Genomic DNA, 23,001 nt, shown 5'->3' with positions numbered 1-23,001 from the left:
AATGGTAGAGTGCTAGCCTTGAGCTGAAGAGCTGAGGGACAGGGCCCAGGTCCAGAGTTCAAGCCCCATGACTGAAAAAATAAAATAAAAAAAAAAATAGGGCATTTCTTTCAATACTCTCTGAGCAAGGATTTTGGTTGCATATAGTATAGCATAGTTGCCTCTTGCATTTTGGATTAGCTTGAATTGTTTTTTAGGCAATTGTTTACAAACTCAATGAGACTATGGTTCTTGACTGATTCACTTAATTTCATTGGGCAATTGTAACTAAGCTTTTAATCATTAAAGAGTTAACAGCATTTACTTGAATTTATGTGGAATTTATTTCCTTTTCCTCTAAATTTGATTTTTTTCCCTTTCCTCAGGTACTCTCTGCCCTTGACATACTCCAGCCTCCACACATTGACTATTTTGAAGAAATGTATCCTAACCAGGGAATGTGGAAGAAGACCATTTTTTAAGTTAATTTGTTCTTCTAGAACCTTTTTGGGGATTCATACCTTGAACTATATTAAATCTCATCTTTGCAGAAGTTGTTGAGTACTTGAAACCAGGTAATTTTGAAATTCCAAATATCTAGCAGAGTTCAGTATTATCAACATGTCCTGTGATAAGTCTACAGAACAGCTGTTGACATCTGAACAATAACCTTGTAGGATAAATACTACTATCCCATTTTGTAAATCAAACCATACAGCCATGTTGTAGCAGAACCTAATGAAGTCATAATTGCCTGTCAACTAAGAAACATACTGCCTTTCCCTATAACACTTGGGGTATGGTGAAAATTAAAGAGATAAAATAAGTTAAATGACCTCTCGTAATAATTAGTAGGCTGTCATTTGCCATGGAATAATGGTGGTAATAATGATGATGGTGGTGATAATAGATATTATTTATATAGCTTTTGTGCATGCCAGATGACTCTGAATTCTGTACACAAAGGAGTTTGTTTGGTCCTTATAACAACCCTCCTGGAAGGGTGCTGTTGTTCTTATTGTATAGAAAAGGAACAAAAGGTAAGAAACTTGACAAGATCACTGAGCTAGGATGTATTTTGGACTAAAATTCAATTCTAGACAGTTGGACTATGTAGTTTCTTGTTTTGGACACCTACTTATATGATAGATCCTCAAACATTCTCCTGTTTTTACTATTCTTGTCTTAAAATAGTGTGATAGGTATCATGAATAATAATGAACTGCAAATAATGCATAGTAACTAGCTTCTGGAGCTGTATGGAAAAAAGGGGGGATTTCTTAATTGCCTAAAAAACAATTCAAGCTAATCCAAAATGCAATGGTATTCCTAAGCAAAGTGTCACCAGCTTCCATTCTGCAGTTAAAGCCTTAAGTGGAAGATAGGGAATCCTAAATCATTTTGTTTGATAAGCAAGTTCATGATCATGCCATTTCTTCAGCCTGGAGCCTTTTATTAATACTTTAGGTCTATTACTACAAATGGTAATTCGTATAATAGATTCTTTTTTCTGATTCAGCAGTGAAATAAAGGAAATTTTCATTCTTACACAGGTGTTAGATAATTCCATTCTGGACAATTATATTTTATAATTTCCTTAGAAACTGGTAACAATTAAAACCTTCCCAGAGAGGAAGAGAACAAATAGCTTTAGCTGGTTAGGGAATTGGGAAACCTTATAAGGTAGGTTACTGATCCACACAGCTGGGAAGCTTTGGTTAGATAAACCTGATCTCTTAAGTGCTATAATCCTTAGTGATATTTTAGTCCACTAGTCCTTTATGGATTTAATCTTTTTACACAGTACACCTGTAAGGGCCCAACCTTGCATGTTGCAAAGAAAGGACTGTCAACTTGACCAGCTCTTGTCTGATAAGACTATCTGATATTTTGGGTCATGCCAAATCTTTCTGATATGACCATTATTCAGAAAGTACAAAATTTGGCCAGGCACACTTGTAAAATCTCAGAATTTGGGAGGTGAATACAAAAGGATCATGAGTTTGTGCCCAGTCAGTGCTACCTTGTGACAGTCTATCTAAATAAATAAATAAGTAAATCAAAAAGTACAAAATTTACCTAAGGAGCTAAGAGAAAAAGAATTAAGAAAGTGAAAAAGTTCTGTTTTTCCTCAACTTATAGTGGTAGCCACTGAGGAGAAGACTAATTATTAATAGTATATAATACTTGCCTGGATCCTTGCTGGAGGAAGGAAAGTGCTGATGGGAGTGGGTAGCATTTACTTAACTTAGCAGAAATGCCTTCCTATACCCAGCCAAAAGCTACCTTCTGTAATCTTAATTGTGAAATAAAAATCCATGTACTTGAAAGTAATCTATCAGCATGTGTTACTGTTTCAATCTCTTTCGAAAAGAAATTGCTAAAACAAAACTTTTAAGTTAGAAGAAATATTCCTTATTAAGTATGAATTTTATTATATTGTAGGTTGTATCAGGAATTCCAAGACCACACACAGGTTTGATCACTAAAAGGACTCAAAAGCCATTATTCTCATTTATATTTTATTGCAGCAAAAAGATTGCAGATTAAAATCAGCAAAGTATGGGTTGGGAATGTGGCTTAGTGGTAGAGTGCTTGCTGAGCATGCATGAAGCTCTAGGTTCAGTACCACATAAACAGAAAACGTCGGAAGTATTACTGTGTCTCAAGTGGTATAGTACTTGCCTTGAGCAAAAAAGAAGCTCAGGGACAGTGCCCAGTCCCTGAGTTCAAGCCCCAGGACTGCCAAAGGGAAAAAAAAATGTCAGCAAAGGAAAAAAGATTCACAGGGCCTCATATGAGTTTGCAGATATCCTTTTCTAGTAGAATTATATAGAAAGGACTTAGTTCTCTCGGTAATTATGGGCAAATGTTACCACCCAAGCAAGCTCACCTAAGCCTTGGTGTTCAGTAATTACATTGTGGGTCAGTTCCTTAGGCACAGTGCTCTCAAGTGACTGACCTTAGCTACTTAGTTTCCAGCCTTACTCCCCTTCACCCCTCTCCCCAGCTGGAATGAATACAGCTTAGTCCAAAGCCTTAGATAAACAAACACAGGTGTCCACCATGAATCATATTGCTAGCATCAATTTATATGTCCTGACCAAACCATAAGTATACTAAGATACTTTTTCCATTTAAGAAATTTGGTAAATATGAGTATATTAAATAAATGCTAAATATATTTAAGTTCTCTCCATTCAACACTTTTTTTTTTTGGCGGTCGTGGGGCTTGAACTCTGGGCTTGGGCACTGTCCCTGCGCTCTTCAGCTCAAGGCAAGCACTCTACTCCATTCAACACTTTATTAAATATATTTTGTCTTATAATTCAAGCACAAATTATGTCAAGCATTAATTTTATGTAGTTAGATTTGTCATTCTTTAAAAAAAATCCTGTGCGTGCCAGTGGCTCATACCTGTAATCCTACCCACTCAGGAGGCTGAGATCTGAGGTTCACACTTTGAAGCCATCCTGGGCAGAGTTAATAACACACTCATGTCTAATTAAGCACAAGAAAAGCTGGAAGTGGAGCTGTAGCTCAAGTGGTAGAGCACTAGCCTTGAGCATAAAGAGCCCAAGGACAGTACCCAGGCCCCAAGTTCAAGCCCCAGGACTGGTACAAGAAATCTTATGTGTGCTTCCATAAAATAGGAATGCTCAATCACCAGACTTCATTGTACCTGAGAAAGGCTTAATTCATCATTGTATCAATTATTTACAGAAGAAAGTTAGCGTGAGCAATGTATGTGGTTTAGTAACTGGTTGTAGCTAATGTTAATCTATTTTATTAGTTAGCAAAATGTTTCTGTGCAATTCATCTCCCTGGAATTGTTCATGAATGTTCACGTAAAGAACTTTTGTCATAAAATATTTATGGAAACTTCTAATACACCATTTATTTAAATACTTTTTAATTTTGTCTCAGAACACTTTTTATCTTCCAGACTAAAAAAATTAAGCACTATGACTTTGCCATAAGTTAGCTGACTATGGTTAGAAAAATCCTTCAAACCTAAACTTCAATATTCTTGTTTTCTGACTTACAATATTTAGCTGTATGTAGAACCATACAAAGAAAAAGAAAGGTAAGTATTTTCAAGTGGGTATCATTTGGAAAACTTGGGTCCTTTTTATGTAAAAATGAACTACACCTGCACTGCCTGGACTATCAAATACTTTTAAGAAGGAATGTTTTAGCTTGGAAGGTAGGATACTAAGAATTTTGTGTCGTAGAACAGCTATTAGATGAAAGAACATAACTGCCTTAGTTACATGTATGCTCTGCTTTTGCTTTTTCTTTCAGTGTCCTAAATGAGAAGTTTTTTTTTTGTTTTTGTTTTTGTTTTGTGTTTGTTTTTTGGTCGTGGGGCTTAAACTCTGGGCCTGGGCACTGTCCCTCAGCTTTTCAGCTCAAGGCAAGCACTCCATCACTTGAGCCACAGTGACACTTCCGGTTTTCTGAGTGAGTTATTGGAGATAAGTGTCTCATGGCCTTTCTTGCCCGGGATGGCTTTGAACCATGATACTCAGATCTCAGCCTCCTGAGTAGCTAGGATTATAGGCATGAGCCACCAGGCACCCAGCTGAAGTTTTGTGTTTTTACCACAGAAGATTCCTCCAGTTTCTCTTTGTCTGAAAAATAAGAAAACACATTACCTAAAACACAAACATATTAAAGATTAATATGAACTCAAGTTAAAAGTAAGAATTCTAAGCCAGGCACCAGTGGCTTACACCTGTAATCCTAGTTACTCAGAAGGCTGAGATCAGAGGATCACATTTTGAAGCCATCCTGGGCAAGAAAGTCTGTGAGACTCTAAGGTCTACTAAACTACCAAAAAAAGTCAGAAGTGGAACTGTGTCCCAAGCGGTAAAGCCCTAGCCTTAAGCAAAAACCCGTGCATGCGCGCGCGCACGCGTGCGCGCGCGCGCACACACAGACACACACACGGATCCAATGTAATATTTGTCCATATGAGCAGGTTTCATGTCAAAAACATGCTATACACTTTACATATGATTTTGGATAATTGGTTCTTTTATCCTTTTCTTTTTTCTTTTAGATGACTGTTGTGTCTTTGTATATTCATGGGTTTCATGACCAAAATTCAACAGTCCATAGATGGAAATTGTTCAGGAAAAATAATTGTATCTTGTATCTGTATTGAGTATGCACAAATTGTATGTGTGTGTGTGTGTGTGTGTGTGTGTGTGTTGTCAGTACTGAGACTTGAATTCAGAGCCTGTGCTCTCACTCAACTTTTTCCCTTGTCACTGGCACTTTACCATGGACAAAAAGTTTGAGAATCTCCATGTTAAGCAATAAAAGCTGGGATAGTCTTATGTGCTTATCATTCTAGCTGTTTGGGAAGGATCATGGTCCAGGACAGCTCAAGAATAAATACAAGATTCAGTCTCAAAATAACCAAGACAAAAAGGGTTGTGGCATGGCTCAAGTATTAGAGCACCTGCCTCATAATCATAAAGCCTTGAGTTCAAATCTTAGTGCAAATACACATGGGCAAACATTTTATACCAGGAGATGTCTTCAAATATAGTTGAATAGTTAGTATCATTTTGGAAAATGTAGAGTTCTGTATTTTGATATAATCAAGTATTCAATAATCTGCTAGGGTATAGTATTTATGCAATTAATCATATCTCCGTAAAGACTCTAAAACTCTAGTAATATATGATTATATCAGTGTATAACAGAAATTTTGTGTGTGTGTGTGTGTGTGTGTGTGTGTGTGTGTGTGTGTGTACTAGGACTTGAGCTCAGGGCCTGAGTTTTATCCCTTAACTTTTTTGCTTTGGGCTAGTGCTCTTGCCACTTGAGCCACAGCTCTGTTTCCAGCTTTTTTGCTAATTAATTGGAGATAAGAGTCTCATAGGTACTCCTCTTTGGGGCCTCTCTCTGAATGGAGTGCTTCTTTTCACTTTCAAATAAACTTACTGTTTAAAAAAAAAAAAAAGGAGGCTGAGATCTGAGAATCCTGTTTCAAAGCCAGCCTCGGCAGGAAAGCAAGTCTCATGGACTTTTTTTCCTGAGCTGGCGTTGAACCATGATCCTCAGATCTTAGGCTCCCAAGTAACTAGGATTACAGGCATGAGCTATCAGTCTCCAGCATAGTTTGGGTTTTGAAGTACCATGTTCTTTTTTAATTTCTTTTTTTAAATTGTTCTTTTAAGCAACCAAAAATAGAATGTTTAAATTATAACTGTTTATATATCTGAATACCCCAAGCATAGATTTATCTCCATCTCAGGTATGGAAGAAGCAGTTTTATCAAAACCTCTGTATCAGCTAGCCTTTTGTTTTCATCATTCCTTACAATATATCAACCTAGAAATTACATTATTGTTTAACCATCATAAAGACTGTGTGTTTATTTCTGAGTTGAAAGGTTCACTTTTAATGGATTACATTTTTTTTTTCAATTTTTACTTTGGGTTTCTATTAGGAAAGCTGGATGAAAACAGTTTGGTATTTCATTACTGTGTGCCCACTGATATTTAATCCCAGAGAAACCAGTTCTAATTGTTTGATTGGAAAATGGTGTTTATTTTGTTTCAGTCAGAACTCTGCACATAATAAGCCCCCTTCTCACAAAGCACGGGATATTTATTGGGATTGAAATTAAAATTTAATTTGTTTGGGGCAAAGCTTAGCTTTAACTTGATTTTTATGGAGAATAATATAGGAGGTATAGGTCTTCTATGTTAATAGTTCATCCTAAACTTGGTAGAAATGAGACATCTAATGGGTGACCATACATCTTAGTTTGCTGGAACAGTCTTGGATTTTACCAGATATGTCTTTCAATCTCAAAAGTATTACTCCTTGTTTGGATGACATGCTTATTTGTCTTTTTTATTGTTGTTGTTTTGTTTACATTTTTTGAAACAAAGTCTCACTGTGTAACCAGGCTGACCTCAAATTTGCTATCCTCCTGCCTCAACTTCCCACATAGTGAGATTACAGGCTTGCACTACCTTGTATGGCTGTTTGATGACAAGTTTGGGTAATACAGTCAGTGTTTAAACAGCAGTCTCTTGCATAAAGATAGCAAGGAAACCTCAGTGTCAGTACCATCCAGTTAAATACTCTGATGTTGTAAAGTATTTCCATAACCTTCAGAGAATCAAGAATCAGATGACATGTGTGTGTGTTTGTGTGTGTGTATGCGTGTGTGTGCGTGCACGTGCGCATGCGTGTTGCTCTCTACAGTAGTAGTAACATCAAGAACCAGAAATCCAAATCCTAGAAGTTTTAAAGGCTTTCATATTGGTAAGCATTTCTTACTAATTAATTCCATAAACACAATCACCCGTGATTCCTGAACTAGGAATTTTTGTCTGATTTGCTCATCATTATATTCTTAAAACATAAGAAAGGCCTGACATACAATCAGTACAAAATGTTTTCTTGTTAAGTAAAACTGCCCTCCATGTTTATAATCTTGTGTAAGACACAGTTACACAGTCAGATAAACAATAATTATAATATAGGTTGGAAAGTATGATGATTTTAAAAATAAGGTTTTTGAGAATACTTGGGGTGGGGGGGGGGGGTTGTGTTAATTTTGTCTTTCCTATTTCAGTTTTCCAAACTGGATTACTTGGAAAACATTTAGTGATTTAAAAACAAATTTGATTTACCTAGTATCACCAGTCCTAGCTTTTTTAATCTGAAGCCTAAGGCAAATACAGAAAATGGTAAAACTAATGAAAAGCAGGTGCAACAATGAAGAACAACTCAATTTGTAAGGTAACCACCATTTTGTTACTGTCTGGTTTACCTCGTTTACTAATTTGGCCAATATTTTTTGGTCAGTCATGGGGCTTGAACTCTAGGCCTGGGTGCTGTCCCTCAGCTCTTCAGCTCAAAGCAAGCGCTCTACCACTTGAGCCACAGTGCCATTTCCGGTTTTCTAAGTGGTTTATTGGAGATGAGAGTCTCACAGTTTCTTGCCCGGGCTGGCTTTGAATCACCATCCTCAGATCTCTGCCTCCTGAGTAGCTAGGATACAAGGGGTGAGCCACCGGCGCCCGGTCATGGCCAATATTTAATGCTGGTAGGTATGTGGATACTGTGCTAATTTCTTAATGCACAAAAAAATGAATTGCATATTTAACTTCTTAAAGAAATTTAATATTGTTGCACAGTAATATATCCAAAACACTTTACTTACACATTTGCCTTAGCTCCAAAGGCAAGAAACTAGTCCCAGGTCACTTGTAAGTAACACCTGTTGTTGTCTAATGAAGCAGGCTGGAAGTACTCTACAGATAAGGTAAGAAATAGCTATCATATGTAGCAGGATGTGCCAAAAGAAGGTAGACAGGTGGTAGAACTTTAAAAAGAGAGATTACTTTAGAAAGGAAAAATCAAATCAGGAGGCTGAGGAGGAAAAGACATTTTAGATCATAGTTGAAGGATAAGAATTTGGGCAATGATAGATAGTACAGATGGAGTAAGTATCAAGACCAACTTTAGAGAATGATGAGTCATCCAGTGGACCATAAATTTGTATGCACAGATGAGAAAATAGCTTGTTGGGGCCAACTATAGAAGGCTTTGAGTGTTGAACTATAGAAACTGGTCTTTATTCACTAAGCATTGGGAAATCTTTTTTTGTGATATAACAGAAGTATACTTGAAAAATGTAACAAGGGGTTTCATTTAGGATAGTGAAAAGAAGATGCTGTAGAAATGGATAGAGGAATACTTTGTATAACACTGCTTGATGGCACTGAACTATACACTTAAGTGTTTTTAAAAGGTATTTCATCACAATTTTAAAATATATGAATCAAACCTACTATAACAAGGACCAGACTTCCAGGGCTGAGAGGCTCAGTGTTGTGCACCGACAGCTGGAGAAAAGAGTGATGCCAAGATGGATTTTCATGATACTCAGTTTCTTGCCCTTACTTTGGTCCTTTGCCCTCAGCGAAGAGGTTACAGCAGACAGTGAAGTTGCTCATGGTTTAATGAGGATCATAGTTTTCAAACAGTTTTCCAATGGATAGTAACCAAATTTTCTTACAGATTTATAAAAGCAAAAGCTTCTCTGCTCTGTTCTTTCCTTTCTTTCCATTCTCCCAAAAGGCACTGAAAGATATTTCTGTAACTTACAGTTTTCATAGAATAAAATATTTTCAGTAGTCATTTGTATATAAAATTCATACAAATATAGTTATATATTAGTAGGATTTAGTATATTTTCAGTGTTTTCAGGTAAATTCATATTGTCTTACAAAATTTCAAGGGAAGTTTGATTTCCATTCTTAGGTCTATATAGTCCTTTTTGTGTATATGTACTAATAACAGTGTGAACCAATGCAAAGAAATGGCACATGAATATTACAATATTCATTCCATAACTTTTAGAAAGTATACTATGAACCTGTGGATAAGCCACTATATTATATTAGATCATAAATCTAGGCAGAAGAAGCAAATACTTTGTTAGTGGATCCCATTTTTTTCTGCGCTTCCAAGCTGCACACAACTTTTTTGTGTTTCTCCTAGACTCTTGTAGACTTTTGTTCTCCATATGCTTTTTTAGTCTTCTCTATCCTTCAGAATGGTTTCTTTTCAACAACCTTGTTAAAATCTCTAACCAAGCTAACCATGTTATTACAAACCTGTTATTCAACAATTGAGAGACTAAGACATGAAGATTGTGAGTTTGAGGCCAACCTGGGCTCTGTAGGTAGTTGTTGCAACAGTGTCTCCAAAACAAAACCTCTAGCCAGATGTGAACACAGGCAATGGATGGCTCTGGACAGGTAAGAAGCACCTGAAGATTGGTGTGTGGAAAGATTGTCCCAGCCCTCTCTTCATAATGCTGTTGTGCATGTTTTGCCACTAATAATGAGCTATTTAATGACAACATTAGTGCAATTTCATGATAAAGCAGACTGGAAAAATGCTTTTAAGGTATATTTGGGCAGAATAGCATTTGAAACTAAATTGTCTGGACATAGAAGTCAACTTTTTCTGACCTATTCGGGGTAGTGGTTGTAACTTGGGGCCTCATCTTTTGGACAGTACATTAATATTATCTTGGGAATAAGAAGAATGATGTAGTATGTATGACTGTTATGTGAATCTTCTGCTCTCTGAGTGGGTTAAGAGGTAATTGAAGAATTTATCTTTTCATGAGTAAACAAATTTGGAAGCCGGCTGGAAGCTCATGCCTGTAATCCTAGCTACTCAGGAGGCTGAGATCTGAGGATCGCAGTTCAAAGCCAGCCTGGGCAGGAAAGACCATGAGACTCTTGTCTCCAATAAACCACCAGAAAACCAGAAGTAGTGCTGTAGCTCAAGTGGTAGAGCGCTCGCCTTGAGCTGAAGAGCTGAGGGACAGTGCCCAAGCCCAGAGTTCAAGCCCCATGCCCGACCCAAAAAAGAAAAAGAAAAACAAATTTGGAGCAATATAATGTCCCTAATGCAAGTAGAGGATTATTTCTCAATTTTTTCCCTCTGTTTCTAGGTTTTGAACTCAGAATCTTGCTAGGCAGGTGCTTTACCACTTGATCCATACTCTGACCCCCCCTTTTTTGCTTTAGTCATTTTCCCAAATAAAGTCCACATTTTGCCTGGGCTGACCTGGATTGAAATATTCCTATTTATTCCTCTCCCATAGCTGGAATGATAGTGTGTTTCCCCACACCCAGCTTATTGGTTGAGATAAGTTTCACTAACTTGTTTCTAACTTATTTGAGGCTAGCCTCAATCCATGATTCTCCCTGTCTTCATCTCCAAAGTAGCTAGGATTACAGGTCTGAAAAACATCCAGTTTCAATGTTTTTTATATTTAGAAAAATAAGAATGGAATGACTAGAATAGACATCCTTGGCTTTTCTTTTTTATCTTTCCCCTTCCCAGGGTTTGAAACCAAGGCCTCAAGCATGCTAGGCAAGCCCTGTACTATTTGGACCACAACCCCAGCCATATTCTTTGCCTCTTCCTATCTACACTTGTACATATGTGCATTTTCTTTGGAGGGTTATAACAATGGAAGATTAGTAATCACTAGTCTATCATCCACACTTGACAGGCAGCTTGCTTTTACTTTCTCCAGTATGCAATCTGAAGAAAAGGGCTGAAGTTTGAAATAACATTTTTCTCAAGAATGTTCTTATTGCTGTATTACCTGTGTGTTTATAATCTGAATGATAAAGACTCATCCAACAACCTTCTGGAGTATAACAGACAATGTGGAACGACAGCTTTCTGGTTTTTTCTAGTGATAGGATTGATTTTTAGTTGGTTTTACATTGTAATTGATGAAGTTTTAATTTTTGACATCGTATTCAACAAATCAGTTGCTTTAAAAAGAAAAGTAATTTGCTTTTGCCTAGTGAAGAGATTGTTGTGTTCAAACATTTTAACAGAGTGACCTTTTATTCCATTGATTTCTATAGAAAAGAGCAGGCATGCTTCAGAAAAGGTCAGTGATTCTAATTGAAGCTCACACCGATTTTTTTCTGGTTTCAAAGGCACCATGCTTTGTGTTTCAAAGAAAGTGATGACCATTTGTTACAAGAGAACACAGTTCTCTTTACACACATTGCTGTTTTTCCTTCATGCGGAAAGCACTATTTGAAATCATCAACATCCACAAACCAGATTCTTTGTCCATACTTATTGCCTTTACTGTTACCAGATGAGTTTCATATCTGAAATCTAGGCTGAAATTTCCTTTCCTGTAGACTTGATTTTAGAAAGTGTGAGGAAAGAGATTTTATTAAGCTTCACATTTATGGTTGTGGAATTTTTTCCTTTCAATTAAATATGGCAGAATTAGTGATGTTTTAGCTGCTATTCGTGTACTCATAAAGGGAATCCATGGTTTGAGGGTTTAATAAACAGTAATATGCAAGTAAGCAGCAATTCACTGTGTCTTTTGGAAAAGTCACCTGACTCATATTTGTTTCAGCATGTATATAACATTAAAATGAAGGCTTTTAAAAAAAAAATTGTAAGCCAGGCGCCGGTAGCTCCCGCCTGTAATCCTAGCTACTCAGGAGGCTGAGATCTGAGGATCTTAGTTCAAAGCCAGCCCGGGCAAGAAAGTCTATGAAACTATTATCTCCAATAAACCACCAGAAAATCGGAAGTGGTACTGTAGCTCAAGTGGTAGAGCACTAGCCTTGAGCTGAAAAGCTGAGGGACAGCGCTCAGGCCCAGAGTTCAAGCCCCATGACCAACCAAAAAAAAAAAAATTGTAGAGCATTGTGGGTGCTGAAGACTCAGACCTGTAATCTGTCTATTCAGAATGCTGAGATGTAAAGATCATAGTTGGAAATCAGCCCGGGTAGGAAAGTCTGAGATTCTTATCTCTAGTTAACCACCAAAAAGCCAGAAGTAGCCTATAGCTCAAGTGGTAAGAGCAATAGCCTTGCCTAGGCCTTGAGTTGAAGCCCCAGGGCCAGCACACACACACACACACACACACACACACACACACACACACACACACACACACACACACACACACACACACACACACACACTTGTAGAACAGGTGACTAGTAAGGGACCAGCTTAATAAACATTTAATATTGAAATTTAAAAAAATATATAATCTAGCTTAGAGTTGGTTTCTGCCCCATATGAAATGGAGCAACAATGATTAGTTTCTACTATCTGAAATCATTAAAAGATGTTTATAGATAAATTTGGGTTTTCAAAGCTTTCTGTTCATATTCTGTAGGAAATAGTTTAACTATAGTAGGTTCCAGTTTCTTCTCCCAACCCAGCTAAATCAGTTAAGTGCACTTAGTTCTATGCAGTCGTTTTATATGGCATTAATAAGTTTTTATACATCAGTAGCTCATTGTCAATAGAATGTTAAGTGTACTCTTCGGTTCTATTGAGCAAGCAAACCAACCTCCTTGAATTCTGTACTCGAGATAGTTTTTTAACCCAGCAGCTAATTTTTTACACAAGACAATCAGAACTTTTCACACATATGCACAACTTGAGCCACCTAATAATGGTTAGCTATCTGTTATTTAAATGCTTGCTTAGTAGTGCTTCATTGCGGTATATTTAGCAACATCTTAGCAATCTGTAATAATAATTTATTCCTAATAGTTTATAAACTTCCCATTTCTTAGTGATGCTGTGTAATAAATCAGTTGTATTCTTTCTTTTTTGTCTGAGAGGTGGATGGCAAGCCTGAACATAAGATGTTTTCCTTCATCCCATAATCCCAGAGCATTCTTATATTAAGAAATTGACCAGCTAGGTGTCTCCGTTTCATCAGCCTCAAGAACCTTGGTAGCTTCTCTAATAAATGTTATTTGCCAGTCCTGGGCTTGAACTCAGGGCCTGGGCACTGTCCCTGAGCTTCCTTTGCTCGAGGCTATCACTCTACCACTTGAGCCACAGCACTACTGCTTTTTCTGCTTATGTGGAACTGAGGACTTGAACCCAGGGCTTCATGCATTCTAGGCAAGCACTCTACTGCTAAGACACATTCCCAGCCCTCATGAGTACTTAACTCCTTCTTCCCAGGAAGCACATTTAATATGCTGTTCACTAGCGTCACTAAGCCACCCATCCATTCAACTTAGACCTTTCTTACTGACTTTTCCATTGCCAAACCTTTTTTATTAGGTAGAAATTTAAGGTATAATTTTCTCCTCCAGCCTAAATTCCAAGAGCCACTTCCCTTCCTTTGCCCCATATAATAGTATATTATAGATCTCTGTCCCTCTCTGTTTCTCCCTGTCTCTCTCTCTTTCCTTCCCTCTCCCTTTCTCCCTTTCTCCCTCCTCTCTTCCCGTTTGAAAGCCTTTCCTACCTACATATAGATTACCTTGGCTTTAGTGTATTGCAAATCCTAAAAAATAAAAAATCGTTTGAATTTTTTTCTCCTCTGCTTTGAAGAGAGGCACTGTAGTTGGAGCAGTTTAATTCACACCACCTCTTTGAAACACCTGTGTTCAGGTGAAGCCAAAAAAAAAAAAAAAAAAAAAACTAAAGCTTGAATCTGATCTATTCACCTCTCTATTAAAATATAAATATAATCTTTAAAACTTCCCAGCTGGTGGGGATGAAATGCTGTCAAGGCTCTCAAGTATTAAAGGGTGATATTGAATACAAAGCCACGCCTAATTTGGGCTTCTGTATAAAGCCTCAGATCCCCATTATCATCTCCTGAACTACTTAACCTTCTGGTTAACCTTCAGATTATTAGCTGCCTGACATATTTAACTCAGGTGTGAGGTTTTAAAGAGGCTCATGAGACTATTTATTTGATCTTTTCTGTCATATCCAGTGTTCTGTCTTTATTTCTTTTTTTAAGGTTGCTAGACAGTAGGCCTTATGTGTTACATGGAAACCCAGAGGTTTCAGAAGCTTCTATAAATACATCAGACTTGCCTTAATTGGAGGATGTGGGGAATCAGTAGGGCTTTTAACCACTTCACAGACCAGCTGAGACTCCTGCTAGCAACTCAATTTGAGAGCAGTACCTCAGGAAACTTAATAGACTTATTATACGCTAGCACAAATGGGTTTTTTAGCCAGAGTAAAATTTGCTTGTGTACTACCTATTATATGTCTGTGATCTCAGCTTGGACTGTGCATATCATTATTAAATATTTTTCAAGAGCACTAAATTACACTTGGCAATATGTTAAATAATTACATGTTTAATGGGCAATCTTTTCCTCTTACTGATTATATCACATGGAGGTAGAAAGAGAACCAGAAGGTAAGAAATAGGATCAGGTTGAAATAACATTTTTCCAAAGGAAGTATCATTTGAATTTGTGAACTAAGTTTTGGATTTAAGTGTGCGATTTGTTGTCTTGTGTGGTTTTTAAGTATGTTGAATATTAATCAGTTACAGGATATGAGTCTGATAGCTAATTTTACTACTCTAAGCTCAAGACTTGAAAATCTCTCAGATTACTGGAAGCTCTTTGTCAAAACCAAGGGTTCCCTGTGGGGAACTTCTCAGAGATCTCAGAGATGACCACTTCAAACTGTTCCCTAGGGTTTCCAGTCTTTACAAAACCCACAAAGTAGAGACTTTTTACAGATGATACACCCTGTAGAAAACTTCTCCTGGTTTAAGAAGGGCATTTTGTACTGATGAGTGAGTGCTGAAGGAATGTGACTGTCATGGACTTAACGTTTTCCAGTAAGAAAGAACCACATGAGACTACATTAATAAGTGAGTAAAATTTTCCTCTTCAGTGGTGATTTCTTTTCAGATCTGGTCTTTCCTTTTGAGATCACATTAGATTCAGAGAGCTTTTTAGAGTGCTGATCGGTTCCTTTTGTTTACACCCCCTACCCCTCCTTTTTTCTCCCCTTCCCTCCTCCTCTTCTCCCCCCACCCCCCCCCCACAGTGTAGGGAAGGGATAATGTTGTAAGAAATAAGAGCACAGTCATACCATTTTGGCAAAGGGCATGGACTTTGATTTTAGGCAATCCTAAGTTTAAATCCTAATACATCCACCTACCCAACACATTTAACTTTTTAACATTAAAAAAGTTACTTAATGTTTCTCCCAGACCCTTCATTTTCTCATGGAAGATAGTACTCCTCACTGAGGTACTTCAGGGAGCAAATGAATTGATATGCCAGGCACAGGACCTGGCATGTTGATATTAAATAAACTCAGTATCCTTCTTTAACCATTTAATCCCTGTTTCCTTTGTTCCAAGTATATGTGATTTTAAGTCTATACATCTGAATCCTGGCAATAGTCCTGTGTTGTAGCTATTATTGTGCTTATTTTATAAATACAGAGACAGACTCAGAAGTTATCTTAACTTGCCTAATGTTACCAGGCTATTACCAGGCAGTCAATATTGGTGCCCTCATCACTCTGATTCTAATCACACTGCCTCTCACTGATAAATCCATTAACTTCCCATTTTAAAAAGTCAGTTGTCTGGCCTTCTTTCTTTTCCATATTTGTTGCTGCTACTGCTGTTGGTGTTTTTGTTATTTGCTTGTTTGTTTTCTGGTATTGGAATTTGAACTCAGGTCCTCAAGCTTACAAGGCAAGTGCTCTACCATTTGAGTCAAGCCTTTTTTGCTTACATTATTATTTGAATGCGGGCTCCATTTTTGCCCAGACCAGCCCTGGACCATGATCCTCCTATTTATACTTTCCCAGTAAGGGCACACACATACCCAGCCTAAAATAGAATCTCAGGTTGGCCTCAAACCTTGATTCTCTCAGTCACCAACTCTGTAGTGACTAGGATAACAGCCCCCAACACCCAGCTGTGATTTTATATTTCTGAGGTTTACTTTTGAAGGACAAAGTACAGGTTAAGAACAAGCAAAAGGAGGAAATGTACATAGCACCTGATTTGTAAAAAAAATAGTTTTATTGTTAAAGGTCATAGAGTTCATAAGCAGTGTAGATTAAGATAATGATGACTATCATTGTGAAGATTAAAAGATGTTTGTGACTTTTAAAAATAATCTTAAAAAAAAAAAACCCAAGGCCCAGAATATAGTCGTTGCCCTCTCCCACCCCCCAGCAATGACTACTTTTTTTTCATCTTTCTAGATCTCTTTGCTCCTTTGTATAACTGGGATGATAATAGAACTTCTTAGAGTAGGAGTAGATGAAGCAAGACAAGTATACAACTAGATGCTTAACACAGAAAAACGCAGATACCAGCTATTTTTCTCTTTCAGTCAAGCTTCTCTATGTGCATTAAATCTTTTTGCTTCCTCCTTGCCCTCACTGCTTGATTTTTATATATCAATACCAGTTTTTTCCTAACCTCTTGCATTCATCTGTCTTTTTTGGCTGTCTTGTCATTGAGTTAACATGCTCTTTATAACCTCTTGCTACCATCCGTATTATTGATGCTAATGATGATGGTTAAACAAAGATGCTGTTGGCATCAGTCCTACAGCTTCTGAGACTGCTTAAGTAATCATGACTTCCTAAAAACAGAAAAGTACTCAATCATCGTACTCATAATTGAAGGTCAGGATTTGATGTCAGCATTTGTTTCAGTGGTGATTGTGTAGCTTTTTCTGCAGAATTACACTTGACAGTTGAGTAGTCAAGATTTCTAGCAGAAGGCTGATTATTCTGCATTCTTAAATTATGTCCTAAAATAGATGTGGCATCATAGAGGTAGGTTTGACAAATATTGATCTACAGTTCAGATGTGTTTTAATTGGGGCAAGAGGTCATGTGAGGCTTAATATTAAGGTGTAGTTGGCTATGAGGCACTAGATTACTTTCCTAATCTTCTTGACCATAATCTTTTTTGCATCATAAAAATTATACAAACTTGGGGCTGGGAAGGTGGCTCAGTGGTAGAGCACTTGCCTTGCATGCATGAGGCCCTAGGTTCGATTCCTTAGCACCACATAAGCAAAAAAGAAAAAGCCGGAAGTGGATCTGTGGTTCAAGTAGTAGAGCACTAGCCTTGAGCTGAAGAGCTGAGGGACAGCACCCAGGCCCAGAGTTCAGGCCCCACGACTAGACCTCCCCCCCCCAAAAAAAAAATACAAACTTATTTGTCGTGTGTGCGTGTGTGTGTGTGTGTGTGTGTGTGTGTGTGTGTGTGTGTGTGTGTGTGTACCTGAATTTAAACTCAGGGCCTCTAGTTCTTACATGTTTTTCCCCTATCATGGCTGGCACTGTACCACTTTGAGTCATACCTCCAGTTATTTTTTTAATTCTAAATACCCCCTCTTGATTTTACCTCATGGGAGACTAGAAAGATGTCCTATTAGTCTGTGTACAAAATTAGATGAAAAAGCTCAGGGACAGTATCTAGGCCCTGAGTTCAAGCTCCACAACCAAAAACAAACGAACAAACAAAAAAACCCTAAAACAAGAAAAGCTAACATACTTTCACCTTTTCTTTCATGATCCAAAATTAAAAACAGAATTCAGACTGAAGGCATTGCTCAAATTGTAGAGCACCTGCCCAGAAAGTCGGAATCCTTGAGTTCAAACCTGCTACCACATACATACACAAACACAGAATTTGACTATCCTGTACCTCAAAGTAATCTGCTTACTGTAATGATACTTCGTTAAGAAATAGGAATAGCATCAGGAAGCTGAGATCTAAGGAGCAAGGTTTGAAGCTAGCCCAGGAAGAAAATCCATGAAACTCTTGCCTCCAATAAAATACCCCCCTCCCCCCAAAAAAGCCCAAACACACACACACACACACACACACACACACACACACACACACACCAAAAAAAGATGAAATGAGAATAGCAGATTTATATAGGCAGGCTCCTAAGGGAAACAGTATGATAGGATAGAGAAAGTGCTAGACTGGAAGTCAAGATACCTAAGCCAGTCCTGATTTTATGCTCTCTGGGAGTATGACCTGGAGTAAACCACATAACCTCTCTAGCCTGAGTTTTTATTTCTGTTAAGCGATGTTCTCCAATACCGAACGTTTGCAAAAGCAATAAAGAAACTTGAAATGTAAGTCTATCAAGCAACACAGAGACACTGCCGTTTCTCTTGGGCACCTGAGGCATAAGAGCTTGTGCTACCTCACACATTTGTAATTGTTCATTTGCATTATTTGTTTTTCTGTAGCAAATGAGTACATTTTGAAATTCATATTTCATGGAGCTACTTAACTAATTGCTGCAATCAGCAGCAATTTATTTTATAGCAGGGCTGTTCAAATCACTGAGGTTGGCATACCATGCACAGTGTGTTCTAATGGTATTTTTAACGACACATTTAATGGGGGAAATCGTTAATCAACTAATATTCTCCTGAAAGCCCCAACTTTGGTTCTATACTTTATCTTCATCCAGTAGAAACTCAAAAGACCATAGCAGTCTTTGACCTGGTTGGTATACCAGCTGTTGGAGAGGCTAGTCCATTTAGAAGGCCTAGGAAAGGAAAAAGAGCACCCTGTTTTTACTCTTATATGAAAAAAACCTCATTACATTACTCAGAAACAATAATCAGATAGATACTGTTCAAGCTAATGGTACCTCTGAATCCTTGTCAAGAGAGCTTTATTTAATGCGCAACAGACCTGGAGTGATGCAGGTGTCTTTTCAGACCCTCATTTAATTTAAGCTGCTTTAGTTGGCATGGCAACTAGTTGAGACATCTGGGAGGCATTATGCTGGGGATTGAGATTTCAGAGGATTTCTACTAGAGCAAAGCAGAAATCTTATCATAAAGTGGTATGTGTTGCCTTTAAATTTTTGCAGATATAGTGCTAAACTTTCAAATTCAGGAGTTATATTTTCCAAAGAATTTTTTTCAAAGGTTAGCTTGCTTCATTCATAGACTTAAGAAATACATCCCTATAAGAATTAACTTTGCCAAACTAAAGTCTGGCAAAACATATTTTCTGTAAAGTGCCTATTTTATTCACTGTTAAAAATTCTATATTTTAAATTCTTTAAGTCTTGTATTTAATGTTGAGTTTTTTCATTTTTTTAAGGAAAGCATTTCTGCAGAAAGCTAGACAGAAAATGGTGGTATAGGTAAAGAGGAGTTCCGTGTGTTTTTGTCTAGACTTTCTGGCTTAAGAGTTTATTAACTTGTTTTTATTTTTCTAAAGCCAGCCTGTCATTTCCTGAAAAAGACAAGATATGAAAGGATTATTCTTTTAAATTCTCCTTTCTTAAATATTTTAATAGAAAATTGAATGAAATATTTTGAGGTCTGGATGCTAAGGACAGTAACAAAGTAATGTAGTTATTTGTGTTTAGCAGAGAGGATTGCTGACTTAAACATTCTGTGAGAAATTATGCACATGAGTGTATGGGCTTAGTGTGGAGGGACTGGCTCATTTGAAATCCTGTTCTGTATAGATTTTAAAAGTCTTCCCCCTTCTCCCCCCCACTTTTTTTTTTTTGCTAGCCAGGTAGTATTTTGCTCTAAGTTAGGTTGAACCATATGAAATTGCCAGTTTATCACTTCAAATCCATTAGTTCTAAGTGAACAACATTCTGACCTGATACTTTTTTTCTTTGTGTGTGTGTGTGTGTGTGTGTGTGTGTGTGTGTGTGTGTGTGTGTGTGTGTCGATGTGGGGCCTGAACTCTGGGCCTGAGCACTGTCCCTCAGCTCTTCAGCTCAAGGCTAGGGCTTAGCCAGGTGCCGGTGGCTCACACCTGTAATCCTAGCTACTGAGGAGGTTGAGATCTGAGGATCGAGGTTCAAAGCCATCCCTGGCAAGGAAAGTCCGTGAGACTCTTATCTCTAATAAACCACCAGAAAACCAGAAGTGGCACTGTGGCTCAAGCGGTAGAGCGCTCGCCTTGAGCTGAAGAGCTGAGGGACAGCGCCCAAGCCCAGAGTTTGAGCCCCATGACTGGCCAAAAAAAAAAAAAAGGCTAGGGCTCTATCACTTGAGCCACAGTGCCACTTAGGACTTTTTTCTACTTATGTGGTGCTGAGAAATCGAACCCAGGGCTTCATGTGCAAGACAAGCATTCTACCACTGAGCCACCTTCCCAGCCCCAGACCTGATACAGTTTATAATGCTAAGTGAAATGACATTTTTTTCTCTGAAATGAATACTTATCTGTGATTAGAACAGTACCCAATTCCAGCCAGCAAGTGTTCCTCTTTTCCCTTCTTTGAAAATGTTCTCACTGTTAGAAGGAAGCATATGACTTATCCTCTTTTTTTGACTTTTGTATCAATTTGTTCCTTTCGTAAGTCAAAGGAAGATTTTCTAAGTACCAGTACTATGCATTCAACCTGGTAACTTGAAAATGGAAGATGTTTTCCCTCTACTATTTCCATGCGTACCAGCTGTCATCACTAACACTAAAGACCTTGCCATCACAGCCTGGCTGCCAGTTCTGTAGACATGTGAGGCAGGATGGAATAGAACCTGCTCTTCACACCTAGGCAAGAACCCATGCTGGCAGAAGTAAAAGTTGTCACTAAACTCAGAAGCTATGACTTGACATACTGTACAGATAAGTGCTTCATAACTCCCTTTCTTCAGGACTTTTTTTTCTTCATAAAACCTGAAGTTGACACCTGTCTTATTCCATTTTAGCTGCTAAGAAAACACCATATACTGAGTGACAAACAACAAAAATATATTTCTAAGAGTTCTAGAGACTTGGAAGTCCAAAATTATGATACTGACAGATTTGGTGCCTAGTAAGACCCCATTTCCTGGTCCAGATAGTCTTCATCTAAACTAAAATAGTGGAAGGAACTAACAAGCTCCCATGGGCCTCTTCTATAGGGGCCCTAATCCTGTTCATGAGGACTCTGCCCTCATACCCTAATCACGTCCCAAAGGTCCTACCTCCCAATACTATTTATTATTTTTGAGTTTAGAATTTCAACATATAAACCTCAGGGAGATTCAAACATTCAGATCATGGGAACAACACTTAATACCCTAATGGTTGGTAAGTAGATTTTCTGTTTTTGTTATTTTGAGGTTGTTTTTTTTTCCTCCTATAGTTTATTTCTTTGATTTTTGTCCATTGAGATCTCTAGAACCTATACAACACAAAAATATTGGAGCCATGTGTGGTGGTGCACACGTAAATCCTAGCACTTGGGAGGCTGAAGTAAGAGTTTAGGCTAGCCAGGCACCAGTGGCTCACACCTGTAAAGACGCTGAGCCCTGAGGATCACAGCCAGCCTGGGAAGGAAAGTCCGTGAGACTCTTATCTCCAATAAACTACCAGAAAACCAGAAGTGGTTCTGTGGCTCGCCTTGAGCTGAAGAGCTGAGGGACAGCGCCGAAGCCCAGAGTTCAAGCCCCACAAATGACAAAAAAAGCATTTGAGGTTAGCTAGGGCTCTTTAACTTTAACATAACCTTGTGTGTGTGTGTGTGTGTGTGTGTGTGTGTGTGTGTGTGTGTGTGTGTGTGTGTGTGTGTGTGTGTGTGTGTGTGTGTGTAAGATGTGTATTTAAGACATTTACCTTATTTCTATCCTTTGATCTTATAAAGGGTATAAAAAAATAAAAAAGAAAGCCTGATGGGGGGAAAGCTTAGTATATACAAAAAGGTTAGTATCCTGGGCTGGGAAGGTGGCTCAGTGGTAGAACGCTTGCCTTGCATGCATGAGGCCCTGGGTTCGACTCCCCAGCACCACATAAGAAAAAAAAAAGCCGGAAGTGGCACTGTGGCTCAAGTAGTAGAGTGCTAGCCTTGAGCTGAAGACATTGCACAGGCCCAGACTTCAGGCCCCACGACTGGACCCCCCCCCCCCCAAAAAAAAAAAAAAAGGTTAGTATCCTTAACATGGGAAGTCACCTATGCCTTATCACCCTAATAGAAAATGAGGCAAAAGGATGGAATTTCCTCACTGTCTCATTTCTTATTTTTCATGCTCATACATAAAACTTTCTGCTTTAGTAGACCAATTAATAGCAGACTTTCTTTATTTCCTTTGTGATGTTGAATGTCAAACCCAGGGCCTTACACATGATAGGCCAACACTGCCACTGAGCTGCATTCCCAGCCTTATTTTGTATGTATATACTTAAATTTTATTAAGGAAATAAGTATATGTATATGTATACATACATGTTATGTTCATCAAATGTTGCAATTCAGTTCAAAGAGGCAGAGTTCTAGATAATTTTCACATACTTCCGTTTGTATTTCCTCAGTTTCCTAAATGATTTTTTTAGGCCACATTTAAAAAATAAGATTTGAGCAAAAAACACAAAAGGAGGTGAGTTGGCTAATAGATGTTAGGAAGTTCAGTCCATGCCTTACAAAGTGTATCTGTTATGTATAGAAATAGGGTCTATTACATATAGAAAATAGTCAGAAGGAAAGTGATAGGAAACACTGTCAGAGAAGGAACAAAGCCAGATCATTTATGACCCTTGGATGAGGCTAAAAATTAAATGAAAAGCTTTTGTAGGTGTGACTCAATTTGGCATTCATCCTAAAAGACCATTATGTAAAATGTCTCCAGAAAAGATGTATTAATGGATTAAAAGAGTAATGAGCCGGGTGCTGGTGGCTCATGCCTGTAATCCTAGCTATTCAGGAGGCTGAGATCTGAGGA

The 23,001-nt window shown here is 38.0% G+C and overlaps 1 protein-coding gene across 1 annotated transcript in view; it reads left to right on the top strand.

Annotated features, from left to right (window-relative positions):
* Positions 1-23,001, top strand: part of Nlk (nemo like kinase) — a 144,248-nt gene that overhangs the window by 90,448 nt on the left and 30,799 nt on the right. The window contains exon 3 of the mRNA XM_042691103.1: positions 366-421. Coding sequence (XP_042547037.1) covers positions 366-421 — 56 coding nt within the window. The remainder of the gene's footprint in view (positions 1-365; positions 422-23,001) is intronic.

Source organism: Dipodomys spectabilis, unplaced genomic scaffold, assembly GCF_019054845.1.
Source record: "Dipodomys spectabilis isolate Male_0828 unplaced genomic scaffold, ASM1905484v1 ptg000004l, whole genome shotgun sequence".
Lineage (NCBI taxonomy): Eukaryota > Metazoa > Chordata > Mammalia > Rodentia > Heteromyidae > Dipodomys > Dipodomys spectabilis.
Note: the sequence above shows the minus strand (reverse complement) of the source record. Positions and strands in the feature narration are given on the sequence as shown.